General features: G+C 39.2%; 1 protein-coding gene across 1 annotated transcript in view; it reads right to left on the reverse strand.

The window, feature by feature from the left end:
- Positions 1 to 22,059, reverse strand: part of EVC (EvC ciliary complex subunit 1) — a 50,050-nt gene that overhangs the window by 7,182 nt on the left and 20,809 nt on the right. The window contains exons 11-15 of the mRNA XM_063157617.1: positions 20,384 to 20,482; positions 12,090 to 12,302; positions 4,491 to 4,600; positions 3,682 to 3,892; positions 416 to 622 (exon numbers count right to left, since the gene is read on the reverse strand). Of these exons, the coding sequence (XP_063013687.1) occupies positions 416 to 622; positions 3,682 to 3,892; positions 4,491 to 4,600; positions 12,090 to 12,302; positions 20,384 to 20,482 (840 nt within the window). The remainder of the gene's footprint in view (positions 1 to 415; positions 623 to 3,681; positions 3,893 to 4,490; positions 4,601 to 12,089; positions 12,303 to 20,383; positions 20,483 to 22,059) is intronic.

Here is a 22,059-nt window from a genome sequence, read left to right on the forward strand (position 1 = left end):
CGCTACAAAGAAAATCCAAATATTTACTTTGGAAAAAAAATTATTGATCTATATGATGTTGAATTAATATTAAGCTGGTAGAATGCAAACTATTAATTAGTCAAAAACCCTTTATCAATAGATAATCATCTCATTTTTTTTCTTCTTTTTACTATTCTCTGTCATTAAGAGTTGTGACAATTTTTTTCCTGTTCCAGTGTTTGACTTAAAACCTGTTTTGGCTGCTGTAGCAAATACTGTACTGCTACATAAACTAGCTTGCAAATACGTTGCAAATTATGCTCAGTTTAAACACAGGTCCTAAGGGTTTTCTGCTAATACTTCCAGGCATAGATTACTGCATACATTAAATTGCTTTCCATCTGTGCAAGGTACCCTTGTTTTGTTTGAAAATTGCTGTTGACCATTTCCATACCTTGAAGTCCTGTTCATGATCTGAACTCTTTTTTCCAGCTTCCCCTCGGGCATACTGCAGCAGAGTCTGCCCAATCACCTGCTCCATGTGCTGCTGAAGAAACTGAAGAGCTTCCTGGATTTCTGTGACTTGCTGCTGGTGGAATTCTAAATTGATTTCTTGTGTTTCTTCCTCAAGCTTCTCCTCCTCTTCACGGATGTGGGACTCCTGGTAATCAAGAGAGACAACAAGAGAGCACTGCCATTCAAATATGTTAACAATTGTAGTCAGCTTCACTTTGAAATAAAGTCCTGCACCCATTCAGAATGTTACAGTTTTAGTAATTATAATAACATAATTTACAGAGGAAGTTTGTACAGTCATTTAACACATTTGCCACTGTTATGTACAGTTGTGGTATTTGCTGGGTCCCCAGGATGGAGGAGGAATTGAGAATCTGACTCTATGTTCTTAGAAGGCTAATTTATTATGATATATGATATGATATGATATGATATAATGCTATACTAAAACCATACTAAAGAATAGAGAAAGGATCTTACAGAAGGCATAACAAGATATTAATTAAAAACTTGTGACTGACTCCTCTGAGTCTGACACAGCTGGATGGTGATTGGTCATTAAGTAAAAACAATTCACATGTTGGCTAAATAATCTCCAAAGCACATTACAAAGCAGCAAACACAGGAGAAGCAAAGGAGATAATATTGTTTTCATTTTCCTCTGAGGCTTCTCAGCTTCCCAAGAGAAAAATCCTGGGCAAAGTGATTTTTCAGAAAATATGACACTGACATTGAGTAAAACTGCATCCTGTCCTATTGGTCACTCCTAAGTGATGTATTCCCATGTATGTGAAATATCCTGAGTCCAGTAAGGGACAATAGTGGATGCCTTGACAAACTGCACAGGGGCAAGGCAAGGACAGTTACGCACCAGGAATGCTTCCACAGCCTGCATGGTCTACCTGAGGAAAACTTGGTTTGCTGGTACTTAGGAGTACCAACACCCTTGGGAGTACCAATGGCCCTTGGGACAGGTCACAAAGGTGGGTGATAACACTTGAAAACCATTTGCACAACATCCTCTGCTGGTGAGTTCTAAAGTTTCTCCACATATTTCTTAATTTTGAACCTGCCATCTGGTAACTTTGCTAGGTGCTCTCTTCTTTCATTAGAAACGTGAAAAATGGTTCTCTATTCACATATTTGATGCCAGTTTTAAAACCTATGATATTCCAGAAGCCACCTATGTTTTAGGCTGAGGAGTTCAAGTCCTTTGAGGTCTTTGGACCATCCTTGCCTCCATTTTTGTGCATGAAAAGTGCCCACTTTTCATCTAAGCTCTCTTTAGTGAACAGTAGTATCTGCTTACCAGCATGGTCTGTTCTGTCATCCCTAAGTGAAGTACTCTGCCATAGATGGCCTAATATTCTGTTGCTGATGTCTTTCTTATATTTATACACTCACTTAAGGCTAAATAACTTGAAAATATTCTGGAAGATGTGACGGTACCTTTTTGATGCCTTCTTGGAAATAAGAAATGCAAGTAGAAAAGGAACATTCATCTGTAGAAATATTCTTATTAATGCTTATTAATACTCTTATTAATGTTCTGACATGTTATACTTACAGCTAAGACTTATATTTTTGAGGTTTCTGAGAAAGTTGGAATGTCATTAAAAACTGTTTCTCATTTTTTTAGAGACCCAATGTCCTGTGATTATGCCCAAGCTAGGATTCATTAGTCATTTTACATTCTACATGAAATCAATAGATAGACATGACATTGTCCACCAGTATAAAACTGGCCCAAGCAAAATTTAAGTTTGAGTAAAACAACACAATATATCTAAAAATCTGGTTGAATGTCTGTAAATTAACCTCTTCCTGAACTCCTTATAGACTGTTGTTGGTTTTGGAGGATGTTTGTAACATGTTTTTTCTCTCTTGACTTTTCCCAATTCCTATGCTCTACTTTTTCAGCAGCAAGAATCTAGCAAGCTTATTTTTAGGCACTTCGTTGTGAGATGGGTTTTAGCTGGAATTTGAAAGAGGCTGTAATGGAGAGATGCCATAGGAACACTAATACCTGAGGACATTTCATTTTCATTAGGGAAGGCAGTGATTGCATCAATTAACATCTCCATGTGAGCTAAGTGAGAGGGAGTAACGGAAAACAAGAGGAATGCAGTGATATACATTTGTATTTTATTATTTTATATTTTATTTCTTCTGAAAGTTAATGAGTTTCTCAGATTTTCAAACTTAAAAGAAACTGCTTCAATTGATATTTTTCAAATATGAAAACAGCAGGACACAGTTTTTCCTTATTCCTCTTCCATGTGGAGATTGAGGGTTTGTATGATGCAAATTGAAATTAGAGGGGTACAGAATTTTTACCTCTCAGCTAATTACACAGCAACAGCATGGAGCACAGAGCTGCAAAGTGTTTGATGGGTTCAAGCCATATGTGCAGCAGCAGTGGGCTGGGCAGGGCTATCACTGACACCTCCTGGGAGGGTTGTCTGAAGTTGAAATATGAAATGTGGTATTGCTCTACATAAATATCCAATGCATGTAATTAAATAACCAACAACACTTAATAGATCAACACTAAAAACCAGTCACAAACAGATGTGAAAGTGACCTATGGGAACATCATGTCTAAAAATCCCTTAAACTTTCTTTTGTCTTCATGACCTACAGTAGCCAGATAATTTGGGAGGATTGGGAATGGGTGCTGATCTTCTTATGGACAGAGAGAGAAAAAAATTATGAAAAATTATGACAGTATAGAAGAACTTGATTTGTGTGGTAGGAGTAAGAATTTCTCCTAATGCTCCAGTAAAAACTTCTCAAGTGCATATTACGATCCCCAGCAGAATTAGTAGGAGGCTCTCTTACCCTGAAGCAGTAGCTTTGCAGAAGTCCTTTATACATGCTGGCATCCTTCCCTTCATGCATTAGTATTTTCATATAAATAAATTTCTATACAAGCTTGCTAGGACACTCAATAAAGTACAAGGGATTAAAATGTCTGCCCAAACTACAACAGGCATACTCAGAGACGTCCTATACCAGCAATGTGCACATTTTTGACAGAGAATATTTTTCTTTCTTATTGGAGCTTGAACTTTTTTGTTGCTGGCTTTTTTTTTTTTTTTTTGTTTTTTTTTGTGTAGTTTAGGTCTGCAGTGGCCACTTCTAATGCCAAATATCACAGCATGTGAGACCTCTGGAGATAACCCACCTGGACACTGTACCTACCACTGCCTTCTGCAGCTGCCACTGGTCCTCATCTTGGCATGGGGAGGATCCCTTCTGCAGGGTGTGCTGCTCTCTCAGCTCCTGAAGGGAGCTCTTCTTTCTGGCCAGCCGCATGCGTGCCAGGGCTGCCAGCCCCGCTCTCCGCAAGCTGAACCTGCTGAGCACTGAGCACAGCAGAAGTTGGTGCTTTTGCAAGATGTAGCTAACAGACCTGTAAAAAGGACCATTAAAAATCCATCAGTGAAGCTGCTTGCACACCTGTGTTCAGCAAAGTCATTCCTTAAAGATGGAAGAGTTATTCTTCACTCTGTGAAATGCCTTTTTGTACAAAGCATGCCTTGGAAAGCTGCTCAGGTGTAGAGAATGGGTACTGCTGTGTTACACTTCTAGTTCTGTCACACTGAAGTTAAATTAAAATGAAAAGAGAAATAAAATAGCTAAATAACTATCTACATGTTACTGGAACAAACACTTAATCTTGCAGAAAATGCAGCTCCACCGTGACACAAAGAGTGCAGAGAGAGGCTGGTTCAAGACTAGAAACCCCCCACAAACACAGCAGATACTCACAAAGCACACCAGTGACAAATCACATAAGACTATCTTTTCTAATTTCTAGGACTCCTGATATGTCTACATTTTAAAATTTACTTTTGATACCCTGACAAAAAAACAAGACCAATTGGCTCTTTGTCTGAAGTGCTAATAATCCCTCAACACTGCTTTCCACAATGTAATGTACACAAGTTTTTATCTGGGCATGCAGCAGTGAAGTTTTCCCCACTGCTCATGGATGAAACTGTGCTTACTCATCACTGAGGCATCCTAGCCTGCTCACGACACCTTGAATTATCTTCTCTTGTTTCTCAGACAGGTGCTTTTGCATCACAGCAGACAGAGCATATTCTGTTATCCAGAGCTAAAAGCAGATAAAAGAATTACAAATATAAGATACTCTGATTTCAGCAGTCACTACATAAAGAAACAACTGTTTATTTTGCTAGAAAAATCATCCTTTGCTTTCAAAAACAAACTCATTCTGGATTAAAATCATTCTACTGTTTTTTTCCAATTATCAAAATCCTAAACTAAACTCACTGAAAATAAAAGCTTTGCACTGGTTTGGATCAGCCCTGAACTGTGTTTCCTACAGATTTTTTGGTTTCAGTTACAGAGGAACAAGAAAAAAATAACAATACAGCACAAAATACTGCATTGACTCTCATCAGCAGGTTTCAGCAGGCTTTTTATTTATTTTTTTCTTTTCACTAGTAGAGAATATAGTTTTTATTTTCACTGAAAAAAATACAGGTATCATCTTCCATCACACTTCTGTCACAGTAAACAGTGCTAATAATTGGAAATGGAGATTAGGTGATTACACAAGTATATGGACTGCAAGTTTACAGCTCCTTCACAGTGATATTTAGATTGAAGAATTTAATCTTTAAATGAATTTTGATGGATTTGCCATTAGACTGTAAACTTCTGGAGACATGGAGTTAAGATTTAGTTTAGTATGTTGCTGGTATTTAAGTCATAAACTGAAATATTTGCAAGACTCCAACTCTTACTGTAAGATGAAGAATGTAATTTATGCTACTGACAGATGAATAAAAGTAGGTTACCTGATGATGTATTCAGAGACCCAAATTAAATATAATACCAAGGATGTCTGACAATTTCACTTTGTGTTCCAGCATCATTCAGAACACGAGGGACTAAATTTTCAATTATGGCAGACAGGCAGGTTTCACTAGATCAGTATGTCCAGCAAAGGATTAGATGTTGTCCTGGCTGCAGGAGGGGGTGAAGCTTAGTGCAGTGTGGGCACATCCAAGTTGGGATTCTATCCCACCCACATCATACACGTGGGACTGGTTTAGGGGTGAAAATGAGCACACTCTTCAGAAGTGGGCACCATTTTGCCTCTCTCTAGAGAAGGAAGGTGTCAGCATCAGCCCCTGCAGATCCAGCCCCCGCTGCACTCCTGCTCCCCCTCCTGTTTTCTCCAGAATGCTGAAAGGACAGTGGCACCAGTGCTCATAACTACTGGATATATACCTGAGTATTACACAAAATATCAGCAAATTGTACAACTGATACATCTGGAACAGCTATTTCTGTAATTTTTTTTTAACAGAGAGAGAGAGAGAGGCCAGTGGATCCTGATAATATTTTGTGTGTTTTCTGCATCTAAATATAACCATTTTACCTAGAAGTTCTGAGAGGTACTATTCAGTATAACAGCAAACAGCAGGGCTGAACAGAGCCTGTGCAGAGGCTGCCACGGGGGAAGGACTGGTGGGACTGAACCCTAGTCCAGTTGAGAGGAGACCCATTGATAAGAGCTGAGCTGAGCTGAAAGGAGGTGGCAGAATGGTTGGAAAAGTGGCAGTGACCTGCAGGACCAGCACAGCGGGAGAAACAGCAGCACAGACACCTGTGCAGAAGGGAGCCCAGCAGAGCAGCAGCACAGCCTGACTCAGGGGATTTATCTGTCACTGGTTTCCAGGCTGGGGGGTGTGGGAAATGTTAGCCATGGGAGTTCCCTTGCCATCCTGCCTTTGTTCCTGCTGACCATGTAGGTAGCGAGTGGGAACGGTCTCCATATCACCTTTGTCTTGGAAACCAAGTGGACACAACCTATAGGGAGCATCTGCCATCTGTTTTTTCCCAGTGGTGAACTCCTTTTTGCTGGGTAAAACCTCTTCTCTTTTTGTACATCTTTGCTATTAATATTGCTGTTGTTATTGTGAATTTCTTACTCCATGGCTTTGTGCTTTCAGTAAAGTGTTATCTCAACCCATACTTTCTGCTTTTGCCATTCCCTTAGTGAAACAGGCAGGGGAAGGGGAGTGGTTCATTTGCAGTTTAGTTTCCATCTGGTGCTAAAGCCAGCACAAATGTATAATTGCACAATTGTTAGTGTTAGAAATTAGGAGTGCTACTGGGCATCTCTGCTGGATATGAGTTTTTTCATTGAGAAGCAATGATCTGTGCAGGAGAGAGGCTTTCTCTGCGAGCACAGAATGAACTCCCCTGGGAAGTGCAGAGAACATCAGAAACTTTGTTTTGGCTTCAAAATAAAAATGTATTTCTTTCATGGCTAGTGCCTTCCCTGTGGAATACACAGTGACACAGCTAACTGACCTCTCTTCATGTAGAAAACCTTACCAAAACACATGTTCCTGAGCAGGATGCCTGACAAGGATGGGAGGGCAGGCAGTCAACAACAAGTGACAGATGGGAAGAGTGCAGCTGAGCATGAGAAGCACAGCCCCAAAGACTGCATGGCACTGGAGGCCCACCAGGCTGCTCTTGGCAAGAGCCTCAGATGTACCTGTGTAGCCAGATCTCAACTGATCTGAGGCTAGGTGAGTCTGATAATCACAGAGCACAGCTGAGCACACTGTCTTCTCTGACTGCATGCTGCAAGCATCAAATTAAGGTCTATCAGGTCTTCAGGTATCATCATGACAGATGGCAAAGATGTGCTTGAAGTAATAATTGTTATCAGCATTTCCCTTCAGCAACTCTGTGGATTTAGCTCCTAGGGTTTCACACCTCTCTGTACACATCTTGTAGATCCATCATATTGTGTACTTTAATGTCTCTTTCAGCAGTTCAAAGAAAGTCTGAAAATGACCTTTTACTTTCCAGAAGTAATTTTATTTCCAATGAGAGGCTGGCTGTGGTTCAGCTGTGGGTTTCCATCATTTTTGGAGACCTGATTATTTACTGAGAAGTTGCTCTTGAAGGGCAAGTAAAACAGCATGAGGGTATATATCACCAAGAGACAGAATGCCTTCAGGAATTGATACTTGAATTGCAGTTGGAATGGTAAATGATATAATATTGCAGCCAAGAACTCAAAATATAGCAGCTCATTTGCTATCAAAATATATCCTATCCAAAAGTAAATCCTATCACTGTCAGTGATAACAATGCCAGTGCTTCTTGCAGTTGTTCTTTATTTCTGTTTACGAAGAAACAGCCTAGTTCTGTAGTAGTGAGGAGTTCCTTATAAAGAATAAGTCACCTTTTCCATTAAGAGTGCATTTGAGGTAGTCCATATGTAGAATTTATAAAATGATTCTGCACCTCCCTGAGACCAATGGGAAACTGAGAATACAGCAGAAATTCCTCCAGCACACAGTTATTAAGCTGAACACTATAAGTACCTCAGTCATGTAAGTAGTAAGAGAACAAGAGGAAAGGAAGGGGAATCATTAGACATTTATGATGAAAGGATAAACAAGGAAGACTGAGAATTAGATAAATACTAAACCAGTGTTTTGTCTCAAAAAGACCATTAGGAAGATGATTAAGATAGAAGGGATCAGCTGGAATAAACAGGACATTGTATGTTTAATTGAAAACAACACCTAGGCAGCTCACTGGGATGGGGCTAGCAGAGCTGGGTATTTTCCACCTCCAAAATACAGGAACACCTCACACAGAGGCAGAAATGTGACAGCAAAGATTCTCTGGGAATGTTGAGGCCGCTGGCAAATGGCTGAAAACCAGCAAAAGAGAAACTTTTTCAAAACTTCTTCAGGTCAGGTGTCACGGTCAGGCTTTGTGCTTGCACCCACACTCCACTGTTGGATCAAGTCAGCAGGCACATCTCCAAGCTCCTGTTCTTGGGAACAGCCTCACTTTGCTCAGAGATAGGTTGGATGGAGGGGACAAACCCATGCTGCTGCACAAACTTAGTGGCTCAGGCTCTCTGATCCCTGTATTCAACCAGAAGAACCAGTGACAAAAGTATGGTAATTGAGGGAGTAAAGCTTTAAGGAATGTCTGGCTTCTTGAAGTGTTATTCCAGTAGCTATGAAAAAATTAACCAGAGAAGTGATAAAATGCCCACCCTGTCAAAACTGGTTATCAGGGGCCAGTTCAACTTTCTGGGTAACAAGCAAGGATTTGGGAATGGATGGAAATCTCATCCCATTTTTATTCTGTAGGCTTTCAAATATTTTGCATCTCAGTCATAGGTGCATTACAAGATCTTCTGAAGCGCTGCTGAAGTTAAGTATTACTCTCTGGCAATAAAGGTGAGGAATATGCCTCTCCTTTCTGTTTTGACACCTTTAGCACAGATTATTCAGGGAATGAAAGGAAAGTGATTTCCCTGTCTCGGCCTGTAGATGGGGTGCGATGCACACCGACTGCAAGTGAGTCTCAGCCTGGTGCAGGAGGCTGCTCCCTGGAACTGCTCTCTACAGAAATCATGAATTAGGGGCTATGTGGGAAAATGCTTAAAATTTATTTTCACTAGTCATTTACTCCCATTTGCCTCACTCATATCCTCAAGCCTAGAAGGCAAAGCTGTATATGAAACTGATTTTTTTTCTTATCAGTTGTAAAAGTATTTCTCTTCACCCAAAGGACATCATATTCCAGACACGTATAAATGCTAGGAAAGATCATTTTAAAAAAATGGTTCGAGTAAAAGGGAAAAATGTCTTTTAGAGTCACTTTGGAAAGCACACATAAATTCCCTAGTGAAAAGTTTTCTGGTGTTAAGACTTCCCAAGCCTGTAAAGCAGATAACTGTAACTCCCAGCACAGCACATTTATCAAGAGGCAAATGAAAGACATATCTTCTGCTGCAAAATGCCTGACAACTTAAAAGGCCTGTGGATTTATGGATCTTTTGTCAAACCCAGAACTCTAACATATATGGGCTCTCCCAAAAGACATAATCATCTGGCACAAGTGTCCAATATCTCTTCTTAAGGTAGAAACCAAGTGTTCCTTTTTGTAGGATGCAAATGTCAGCTTATTGCTAAAATGTTCGTGCTGCTGTTTTATAGTAGGAAAGGGACAAGAAATGCACATTGCATTTGAACACAATATAATGCATTATTATGTTTTTCAGACTCATGAAAATTTGACAGCCTAGCTTTGGTGGAATAGTTATCTCCCTGCATGCTCTCTTTGGAGATAAAGCAGATTTTTTTCCAGTTCAAATCCCTTCCAAAAAGCCACAAGCATTAAGTTAAAAAAGGCACTTAGGCTCCTGCACAGAATATTGTCTCGAGGAATCCTAAGACGAATTTCTCACTATAAGAAACTCTTATCTCTTCTTGGAATTTATCCTGCAGAATCACTTGTTCTTAGGACAGCTCTGTCTGTCACTTTTTGTATTGAATTTTTGTATTGAATAAAGCCCAGCTGCAGTGCTGATGACTCAGAGACCAATGGGAGAGCTCTGTCACTGCTAAGTTAATTCCTCTATAGCTCTATATCTCAGTAATTACTGTTAATGATGTCAGCAAACCCTTTATTATTTTATTTTAATTTTTTTTCCCAGCTAGGAAGTCATCTCCTTTACATTATGCATGCTAGGGTACACAAAGTGAAGGAAAGTCAATTTAATAATTTAAACAAGCTGTGCTTGGGCATGACCAGAACACCTGAATTCACATACAATGAATCCACCACACAGTGCTGCCCAGAGACCTATTATCTAGCAGCTGAGTGCTGGAGATGAACTAATCCTTTAAATCCTTTGAGAACAATTCCCAGGGTATGGTTTCTCCACTCAACAGTGTGCCCAATGACAGCAACAGAGGAATGTACAAACAGCATTTTGGACCAAAACATCAGACTTGAGATGTCTCCCCTCTGTGGGGAGTCTCTTGTTTGTTAAACACATCCCCTCCAGCCCTGAACCATGGCTGAGGTTCAATGGGACAGTGGAAGGCACACAGCAGATGTGCCCCTAATGTGCTTTCTGACATGGTATTATTCACAAGTTGCACACCAAACCTCCTGCTTCTCTGTGTTTTTCTGTGACAGTGAATCCACCACATTGCTGAGGGCTCTGTGTGCTACAAGATGTGCTTGTGGCTCACCTGCCAGGCCAAGCTGCCCAAGCCATGCACATACAAGGACAGGTAATTTGTGCACCCTGGATGAATGTGAAAATCAACAGCAAGGTTTAAACTTGACAAGTCAGGTATTCTAATCTAATCCTCGATTAAAAGGAGCAAAATAATTTTAAAAAAAGTTGAGGTCAGGCATTGTTTCATTAATCACCGAAGGTACAGGTATGCCAAAATCAAACAGTAAATGCCAACCAACAGTTGGCATTTACTGTTTGATTTTAGCATACCTGTACATATCAATGTAACTGAGCATGTGAGCAGACTCACTGGCATCAGTGGTTGGTCCCAAGCACAATTTAGTTTAGTTTGTTATATAGCCCTGTGACACCAAACCGGAAAAACAGAATTGTTTTTCAAAGTAGGTCAGTTAGAATAATGGAAATATTAAAAGATCAGCAAGGTGCATGCTGCATAACTCCAGATTAAGTAAAATATAGAAGAAAAAAAGAAAATGTCTCAATGTTTTCAATGAAAAATTTTACTTTTGTATCACCAAGGGTGTTTTTAAACCTACTGGTTAGAAACAACCCTACCAGATTTAGTAGGGAGCCCACAGTTTCCTGAATCACAGTGTTTTACAGCAGAATCCTAAATGTGAGTGGGTGAAAATGTTGAACACCTTAATGCAGTTTGCAATAATTAGGGCCTTGCTCAGTACCTCATTAACAATGTACTGGATTGTCTAGACACTTTGCAGAATGAGGGCAAGGGAAAGTATGATTCTGCCAGTGTTAAAGAAAACTGCCAACCTTTTATTTAAGAATATCCAATTACTCTGTACATTGCAGCACACAACATTTAGGAAAGGACACACTTTTGAATAGAGGAGGTCTTTGACAAAGCTGTGTTAGAAGCAGTGTTAACAGTGACACGGGACTGCATGAATAACCTGAAGGCATATTTGAGCCCCAGTCTGATGCTAAAGACACCTGTCTCACCCTACTCTTGTTTTCTCCTCTGGTGTCAATGCCCCCTGTGGTGGGCACACACACAGAGCAGGAAAGATGAATGTGTGTTTTTCCACCTTTGCAGAGAGAGTAAGTTTATAAAAGGACATATCATATGTTTCCAGTTATTACAGTATTAATACATAAAAACAAGTAAGAAATCTTTATCATTGCAGGGCTTTCTTGCCTGTAAACTGTATTTATATGTACCCTCTCCAAACAGACCCGGTGAAGCTTTTTTTGAAGTGTTTCTGTGGATGCCAAGAGCAGAGGACATCAGAGAGCAGCCTTGCCAGAAAGTGTTTATGTGCTGACAAAGCTGTCAAACACTGTGGACAGATGTTCAGTAATTACTCTCTGACTCCTCTATGCAAGCCTACATGCACAGCATACATATTCACTCCATGCTACAGATAAGATTGCTCCTCCTCAGCCTAGAGTTGTGTCTGGACCAGGCTATATAATTATACACTAAACACTTCCACAGATAAGTATCTTGATCATTTTTTCCTGTATCCCATTTTTAAGACACTGAGATCTCAAAGCATAACATGGATCTTACTTCTTTTTCTTGCAGTAGCTGCTCCTGGAAAAGCTTCCAGTGTCTCTGGCGGTGATTCTCCCATTTCTCCAGCTGAGGGACCAAATTCTCCTGCCATTCCTCCTTCAGAAGCTCACATTCTTTTACAGAGAGGCTGGTCACCACAGGAAGGGTCTGAAGAAATAGCTCTGTCACCAACTCTCTTAAAGCATGGGAAGCCTTAGAGTACAGCTCCTAAGAGAGGCACAGAGAGGACAGAGAGAAACAGGTGACAAAGTGAACCCTCAGCCCTTTGGAGCTGTTCCCCTGCATGTTCCACAATTGATGCCAGTGAGGGAACCATGTGAATACACTGGGCTGGTGTCCAAATCCTAGAGCTAAAATCCAGTGCCCCTAAGGCTTGAGTTAAAAGGACCAGATTTTGTAAATGGAACAACAAAATGTTTTGGTTCAAGCTACACAAGGCATTTAAAATGCAACAGTGGCAAGAGCACATGAGTCCCTGTGCCCTAACTGTTGCTCACATATGACTGCAGTAGAAAAGAATATCTTGTTTTACTATGGAGATGTGTTATAAAAACACCTATTTTGAAAGTGGCTGTGGAAACAATCTGGTGTAGCACAACACCTTGTAGGCACATTTTCTCAGGTGCCGATATGAAATGAATGAAGAAAGAGGGAAGAGTTAAAAAGGATGGTATGGATTTAGCTAGACAAAAGTGACATTAGCCATGTCAGTAGTTGGTACTTCAATGTATGACACTCTTTAATGCTTGAAGAATAGAATTAGTCAAATTCATCCTGATGCAGAATAGTTTCAAGCCTAGGAAAACAAACATCTTCTGGTGGTTTTAATGAAACCAGTCCCATATGAATAGTTTTAAGTTGCTGAGACTGTTTCACTCACAAGAACTGTTGGGGTGATTTAGTCAGATGGCATCCAAGCTAAAAACTCAGCTCTGGTTTCACTGTTAAATGCACAGTGGTGACAGAAGCTGTGCTGGCAAACTAGGCGCCATTTGAGATCATTTCTGGGCAGGAGTGGGGACAGGTAGCTTTCCCAGCTGAAAAGGGAACAAAACCACACTGGAAAGTCACACAGGCACTGCAGTATTCCTGCAGGATGATGAGCTATTTCTATTTCATCTATATATGATGAGCAGTATTCCTGATCCTACCAGTCCAAGAAGCCTTACTGCCTAGCTGGGCTTGCTTTCATTGCAAACCAGTGTTAACCCTCTTGGAAACACAGATCTTTCTTTATTTTCTTTAAAATACTGATCATGTTTTTAAAACTCTCTGAAGGCTTCCTATTAAAAGAACAAGTCAGGTCTTCTAGATGCTGCCTTCTTTTAAATACAGGTTGAATTAGTTTCTTAGATGATCAAAATATAGAACCTCTCAACAGAAACACAGATATATTTACCTAGATGTGAAATATGCTTGTCTGCAGCTCACAGACAACAGAAGTTCTAGTGGAATTTTTTTCGGGGGAGGGCATATACTGCTATAATGTACTATTGTGTAAGAGACCATTCCAACTGCTAGATATTGAATTATAAAATACAAAATACTAAAAAATAATAATAAAAAAGTTCAAGGACAAGAACTCAAGAAATAAAGACCAGAACTGAGGTTGAATATGAAATATAGTTCTGTGCCCCCATAATGATACATTTGGGGTTTATGTAATGTTTTCACAGCACCTTTATCTGTTCCATGTTTAGCTTTGTAAATATCCTTTGAACTGATTGATTTCTGAAAAATATTTTAATATTTCTAATTTATTGTAAAATATACAAGCTGTGCACTGAGTACTAAATTATTATTTTCCTCCTATGATCCCTCTAGGATGCTAATCACCATATTAATTAGCTGTTTCACAAACAATAAATAGCTTAACAGCTCCCTGCAGTAACCTCTTCTTATGGATAAAAGTGAGGCACAACACTAAAAAACATGCTCACTGCACCTTTGAAATGAGCTGTCTCAGCTCTTTCCACTCTCTTACCTGTTTAAAGAAGGAAGGATTTTCAGAATCCAGCTCCCACTGGCTTTCTTTAATCTCAAAGTATTCTAAATTCTTGCAAATTGGACTACAGCTTTTTGGAAATTATTGATGGATGTAAGTATGAGAATTACTAGTCAAAGACCCAACATAATATGTAACTTCTGATAATACTTTTCCCATTTCTAGTGATTGCTCACAATCTAGACATGACCACATCATTAGGAGAGCATTTGCTACACAGGTGTATCCTGTGCTGAAGGATTATTGCCCCTACTCCTTAACTATTATATTACAAGTTCCTATTACAACAAGAGGCACGATTTATACCATCTTAATAATCTGTGAAGTTGTAGGCCTGGCTTAATTTGCCAAAAGCAGTGCCAAATGATTTACTTGAATTCTCTCTTCTGCTGTTATTTTAAAATCCAAGACTCCAAGTTCTCAGGTTTAACATAAACTCAAAGATACTGCACTTCTAATCTAAATATCCCATACAACATTTAAAGAATAATGGCTCTATCTTTGTAATCTCTCCTCTGAGCTTTACCAGCCTTTCAGGACATATTAATTCTCCTGCCTTTACTGGGTGTTCAGTGATATAAGAATTTCTATTTGGTCTGAAACAGTTCAGAAGGAGTCTAGAGGAGTCTGTGGCATTTCTACTGCAGTAGATCAAAAGATCTCAGGCAGGGTGTTAAGGAATTCTATTCTCAAACAATGGCAGCTAAATCCCTTTTAAACCTATTTTGCTGAGGAACTGATAGCGTTTCCCTGGCACACTCACAGCTCTGTGTTATTATTTGCTATGAAATATTTTGCACAGAACAAAAATATGGTACTTTGTTCCTTGTTGTCGATGACATTTTGTTCTGCCTGTACCCCTTGCACCTTCAAATTATACTGTGGGCTCACCTTTGGCACTACCACAGTGGGGACAGGGACTGAAGAAAAATGTGGTTAGGTCATGTTCCAACAGAATTACTTATCTATATCACCTCATTAATGTGACAAGCACATGGACATCAGAGCCCAGGCAGCCCTTGTATGCCAGACATAAGAGGACAGCATGCTGCACCCAGAGGCCACACCACAGAGACAACACAGTGGCCATGCTGTTTAATGCAGCACTTAAAAAATGTGGCAAAATGGCCTTTAAAAATCTGGGAGGGGAAATACTAAGTCTACATTTAGGAAAGATTGCAAATGTGATTGAATTCTACCCAGCGACTCAAGCTAACAAAATAGTTCAAAACTGTTTGTACTCTAAGGAATGTACTTGATTTCAAACTGCAATAAAGTCTGTCTGTGAGCAGGGATGGCACACTATGTATTGCAAAAGTTATTTGCCACAGGAAAGAAAAGGAAAATCAGTACTGCTTCCAGGATCTTATTTTGGACTAGAGCCTCTACAAATATTTTTACAAGCTTCCTGATATGCCATCTCTTGTTTTTAGAGTTTTGACTTGGTGAGATTTATTCAAATTGATTCTATTAATAGAATAGCTGATTGCAGTATTGAATGAACCTGTTTGTAGTACCTGGCAGTCAATCTCAAAGCTTTTCAAAAAATCCCCAGAGAAATACATCAAGCATAAAGAAATACCATGGGGTACACATGGAAATAAAATGGGCTTAGATTAGAATGCTGAGTGCATCTGAATTTTAAATAAGGCATTGAATATATAATTTTTTTCAAAAACCAGGGGAAATAAATAGCTTATCAGATTTCACTCAAAGAACAATATTAATTCTCCCCCTTAAACCTAAAAGATTAAAAGGTTCCTACATATAGATGAGTAAATAGTGAAATTGTGAAGCAGGAAAATGTATTTAGAAAGGTTGGTTGTAGTTTCTTTTACATGCCAGCCACTGAAAAGTATATATTATCTCAAAGAGGAAACTGCACAACTACTTGTTAACTTGTGATAGAACATTTTATTGAAGGAATTAAGTATCTGGTCAAAGCTGTGGACCACTGCTGCATGTGCCCCCAGAAGCTCAGGGGCTAGGACACTTGGTTAGGAGGTAAAAGATTCATCTCCCAAACCATATTGTGTCTTACAAAGGACAGAGATTTGTTACTTGGATCATACATCCCATAAATACATCAAAAATTCTGGGACACTGGACACACACACCACTGGCCACTAGAAGATACTTCACATTCACTCAGAAGATACTGAGATTCAGTACAGTCTCAGAAGATACACCACTCAAAACAGGGAAAAGCTGATTGCATGTACTTCTCTCTTCCTTATGAAGAATTCTGCAAAGTCAATTGGACAATGAAAACTCTACCTGCTTTTAAGCATCCTAACATCAAAAAAGCACAGTGACATTGAAGTCATCCTTTGCACAAGTTAATAAAAAAGATCCACTGCTTGATTTCCACACATTTAAAATGGAGGTCTATTGAAATTTTAGTTTTGCCCCCTCACTGATCTTTGATTTATTCAGGAGGCAGTTTCAATCTTCTCTTTTGGTACTCCTTTTTTAGAAATATGCCTTTGTGGATGAGGTTATGTCCCTCACGAGATCTATTAGCCAATTGTGAATCTGTATAGTGGTAAAATCCATTTTCTTATGCAGTAAGGCAAGAGGAAGACTTCAGAATGAAGGCTACCCCTATCAGACATCTTGTATCAGCTTTGACTGAAGCAACCAAAACAAAACTAATAGTGCTCAAATCCAGAATTAGAATGGGCTCCCATGGTATGAGCTCACAGATTTAATCTATCAGATGATGCTGTATTTTTGGGGTAAGTTACAGGGCAAAAATTTCAAAAGTGAGTTTTGGAGGTGGAGGTCTCTTGATAGGGATTTCCACCTGAGACAAACTAATTCCCTCTAAAAAGATGCCAGCTCTTGGTACCCAAAAATGCAGTCCAGCATCCCCAACCATATCTCATATTAACAAAATTACATATTGAAAGAGTAAGTCTCTGAGAATCTCCGCTTTTTATCTTGTCAAAAATATTTTTTCTCCCTTTTATTAACAACAGACAAAATCAAACCCTTTTCCTCAAACTCACATTTATGTCTACTCATTCAAAAAATATCTACTGCCTTGCTCATTGATAACACTCATGACTCCATAGCTTTTGGTCTAAATTTTTGTGCATTTTATTCCCAAGCCAAATTAAATAACATTCTGATGAATGGCTATCAGCAAAGGGGAATTATAAATGACAATAAATAGTGCTTTTATGGTTTTGAAATTAAGGCAGAAGAAAAAGACCTATCTTACCATGTACTATGTAATGGTTAATTACTAGTACATTACTAGCTGTAAATTGATTTCCTTTGTGCAATCTGCATGTCTATTTTCTTAATAGTAGTGTTATCCCCCAACCTCTTCACTTCTCTTTTCCCTACTGAAATACACAGGTCGTTCACACAAAAACAACAACAACAACCAAAAGAAAAAAGAGGGAAAATATTAAATGTTAGTGATTATCTGATATGTTAAACTTGAGACTGGATTGACATAGGGGGCAGGGAGTGGGGTGGGTGGTGTGTTATTGCTAACATGTAATGGAAAATTATGGTTAAAACAGCACAAAATCTCTTGTGTACAGGATAACTGTGCAGATTCTGTTCATGAAAATATTAAGGTGATCCATTCAATTATCTTTGCACAATTTTTCCTTCAGTTGTGATATACTGTGATAATCAAAATCATTTCCCCTCATTCTTCAACACACATTTCAAAAACTAGTTATGGAACCTGTGTCTCGACACTGACTATTCACCTACAGCACACTCTTTTAATCCACTAGTGTGGCTGAAAAGTCCTACACTATCCTCCAAATGTAACTCATTCATTCACTCAGGCATCAACAGATTCCATTGACCTTGGTTAAATCATTTTAATTGATTTATTCATGCGTACACAAAACAAACCTACTCAATTATTCTATGCAAACACACTCAGCTTCCAGATCATTGAATTTTACATATTTATTCACCAATTTGGATAATTCTTCCATGTACTGTAGCATACAGACTTCCCTAGTGCTAGGGGGTTATATAAATCTATCTTGATCTGTTTAAAGGGCGAAAAATGAAAAAATGGAGAAGGCATAGAAATTTGATAAGGGCTTAGAAGAGCACTGTGAGAACAAGCTAAGGATCTTCCACAAGGGAGTGGCACTTAGAGGTTAGTAACAACTTTTCTTCTGTCCTGAGAGTACTCACTGGCTCCCCAGCCACATGGTGACCTCTTTCTTATATTTTAACATCACCTTTTTCATTGAGATCATGTTTCAGCTTCTCCATTTGCAAGGCAAATGACTGTCAGTTAAGCTTCAGTGAGCGCAGATCCAGTGGAAAGGCAACATCAGTGTTTACACAAATGCCCAAACTAGCTGGTTCTACACAGGACTATGGGGCAAACCCAGTGGGGACATAGGTGTGTAGCACAGAGCTGACTGCTGCCATGTGAGGCTGGCTGGTACCCAAGCAATGAGAATTAGTTAATGCCTACTTATTCAACTCTACTTGAGCTGCAGCCACACAACTGCACTGGGGAGGATCCCAAATCCCTGTCATCTTCCCATCGCTGCCTTGCCTCTCCCAACAGCAGCAGCAGCTTCTTCCTATAACAAACCTGGAGCAAATAAGTGAAGAGGCAAAGTTCTGCTGCCCAGGGAAAGACTTGTGCTTGTACATGCTGCACTTCCTAAAACAGCAAGCCCACTTTTGCTTTTATGCCCCTGGTTATGGAAAACATGCAACCACTGCAATGCCCTCAGCTGCAGAAGTCAGCACAGCCCCATTTAACTTCAGTGGGGCTATGCCCATTTGTATTATCTCTTCTTCCTAGCTTATTAGGTATATTCAAAAGCAGCCTCCTCTCTTAAAACAGTTCATAGGATCTGTATTTGGAGTTAAGGGGAGAAAGTGTAGTTGCTCATTATATGAAATATCACAGTAAAAATGTTTTATTGCAGAAGAAAGAAAGTGGAATAAAGATTTGTGGATGCTCATTTAACAGATGCCAGTTGGATCACAGTATCTGCAGTTTTTCATGTCTGGCAGTGTTTGGGTCCAGTCATAGGAGAGCAGCTGCAATATGGAATATAATGGCCTAGAGCTCAGTGAACTGGCAGAGTTCAAGTTTGTGCAGTTCTCCTGGCAACCTGGCAATTCTAGAAAAACTTATTTTATCCAAACCTATTTTTCTTTAGTGGGAAAGAAAACTTAGCTTATTACTGAAAGAAATAAGATTTTCAGTCCTGTCTTAGTGAGTAAAGTAGAGTACAAAATAAAGGAAAGCAATATAATTTCACAAATGAGGAGGAACTCTGTAAGATAAAACAAAAAAAATTGTTTAGTCTACAGATTTCACATGAATTGAGGAAGGGGATGGAGAAGTTAGTAACTATGGATCATGAACTGAGTACAGTAATATCAGCAAACGTGTTGATTTTTCTTATATTACACAGCTTTGTACATTTATCTCCTCTGATTCACTGGCTTTATTTTTTTATCAAATGAATTTGAAAAAGTGCATGTGGACTACTGCTAACTGAGATTGTATGGTTATATTAGCTGCATGTGATAGGGACCACAAGTTTCCAGAATATCCCTATCTGGTCATAATTAATCATGACAAGGATCCTGTTGAGCTGAAAGTGATTAGTTCCAGCCTAATTAAGGGTCACTACTGGCCATGGTTTTGAGCTTCACCAGACAGGTCATATTATCATATTTATTCTGCATAGACAGAAAATAATTAAAGATGATGCAAAAGCATGAAGCACCTAGAATTTTCCAAATCAGTAAGAAAAAGAAGCATAAAAATATTACTTACACCAAAGATCTGAACCTATTTCAGGGAACTAACTAGAATTAAAAAAAAATTTCTGTGAGAAATGAATGAAAAGATTGTGTTTGGAGATGTAGTGAAGTTCACTTAGAACAGTATCATCCAGCAACAGTGCAGAAGAGATAATTATGCCACATAAATGAAATCTCCCTCCCGTAGTAATGACATTGTATGCTCTCAACACTACTGCAGCCTTGTCAGCCACCTGGGCAGCATGTTTTGGCAGACCATGCAGGCATTTTCTGACTAATAAGAAGTTAGGAAACAGTGTTTTGGGAAGATAATGGAAAAGGTAAGCTAATATGGAAGACTGTCCTGACTCCATCTTCTGCTTTGTCAGCCTAGCCTTCTGGAGCTGTAATTCCTGGAGGTGATCCTTCCTGCAATTCCCCAATCTTACCCCAAGGCCTTTAGTGGGGTTAGGTAATCTTCAAAATTAATTTAGCAAATGACATTTATCATTAGAAGTGGCACCTTGTAGAGATTAGCAACAGCCTGTGTGCTCTCACAGTCATCCTCCTCCTCCAGATCCCACAGTGCTTGCCTGTGTTCCTCCAGCAGCCCATGGTAAGCCTAAAAAGAAACACAGTAGGTGTATTTAAATAGCTGAAAAGATCTTAATAGTTTCCTTGTGATCCTTCCCTTTTCCTCCTTGATGTTCTTCCCACGTGTCATTACAACAGTAATTGTTTACCTGGAACCACAACTCAGAGGGAAATGGAACTTGCCTTACCACCTTAATTTGAGCTTTTCCAGTCTTGAGTATAAAATTTCTTAGCCTCAGCAATATGGGGTTAAATAGTATGTAAATACTACTACAAAACATGTGAAATGATCTGACTTGAAACCTGCTTTCCAGTGTATGAATATCACTACATCATAGCCATTACTACAAGGTGCAGAACAGCCATCTGACATCATCCTGAGACACCTGAGTGGCAGCTGTATCACACTGTACAGGGATTTTGCATTGGGGTTGGTCACCATGTCCCATGGTGGCTCCTAAAAGGCTGATCTATGATGTGGCCCTGACTTAGTCCTTGGTCACAGTTTTAAGAGAGAAGCAATTTTTTTCTTCATGTAAGGACGGTGACCGTGTTGGCAGGCTCATGGAAAATTATATTTCACAGACAAAGACTGCCTCAATCTATAGACTAATGAGTAGCATTATACATAAATATTCCATATTTTGATTTAATCTGCCAAGTGCTCCCTATAACTCCCATGGTAAATATGTCTTTTTTCATTAGGTATGTCAATAGAGCTCTTCTAAAGAGGACCAAAGTGCCCATAAATGCTTCAGTATTCTTGTAGAGATAGACTTGAAAGTTCACACATTTCATGGAGTCACACTTTATGAAAGAAGTTGACAAATTAACTGCTATAACTTGTATTTCCACCATGGGTAGGCAGAGCCATTACTGATTACTGTAACTGACACTTCATGGTTTGTGTTCTTCATTGATCATTCCTGTATTCTCTGCAGTAAAAGACAAAATTAAACTCTGTTTCCAACAGAAACACAGATGAAGGAGAAAGAATGATATAGGAATTCTAACCTTTACTATATATCTCATTCTGTCATAAAAAAGTCAGATTTGCAGCAACTCAATTGTTACCACCCTACTTGTGTTCAGAGCAATCTGATGTGAATGAAGCTTATTGCAAAATCCACCATCATAATCGGCAACCACTTAAAATTCAGCAGAAAGGTCAGTTAGTGGCAAGGCTGCTACCATGGTGGTGTGAGCCCTTGATGAGGTGAAGGGGGAGAGGAAAGAAGTGTTTTTGATGGGTACAGCTCTGGGCTCATGGTGAGGCTTTGCAACCAATTCCTTCACTGTTGGGATGGCTGTGAAATTATGAAACAAACTTAAAATAGCTCCTCAGAGCCAAGTGGATTGTTCTCACAAAATAATTACTGGACTATTTAAGTTATTTTTAACTATTTAAGTCAAATCATGGGAGCTGCAGGTACAAATTTTTCTTTTTCTTTGAAGAGTTTCTGCACTTAAGACCCCATCTGTTCTGGGACAAAAGACTCTCCCACTGTGTAGCAGAAAGAATCACATTTTTGACTTTCTTAATTTGTACATAGGCATTTCATAATGCTAAAACTTAGCTGTGTTCTGTCCTGGAGCATGAAGTGC

The sequence above is a fragment of the Melospiza melodia genome, chromosome 5 (assembly GCF_035770615.1).
Source record: "Melospiza melodia melodia isolate bMelMel2 chromosome 5, bMelMel2.pri, whole genome shotgun sequence".
NCBI lineage: Eukaryota > Metazoa > Chordata > Aves > Passeriformes > Passerellidae > Melospiza > Melospiza melodia.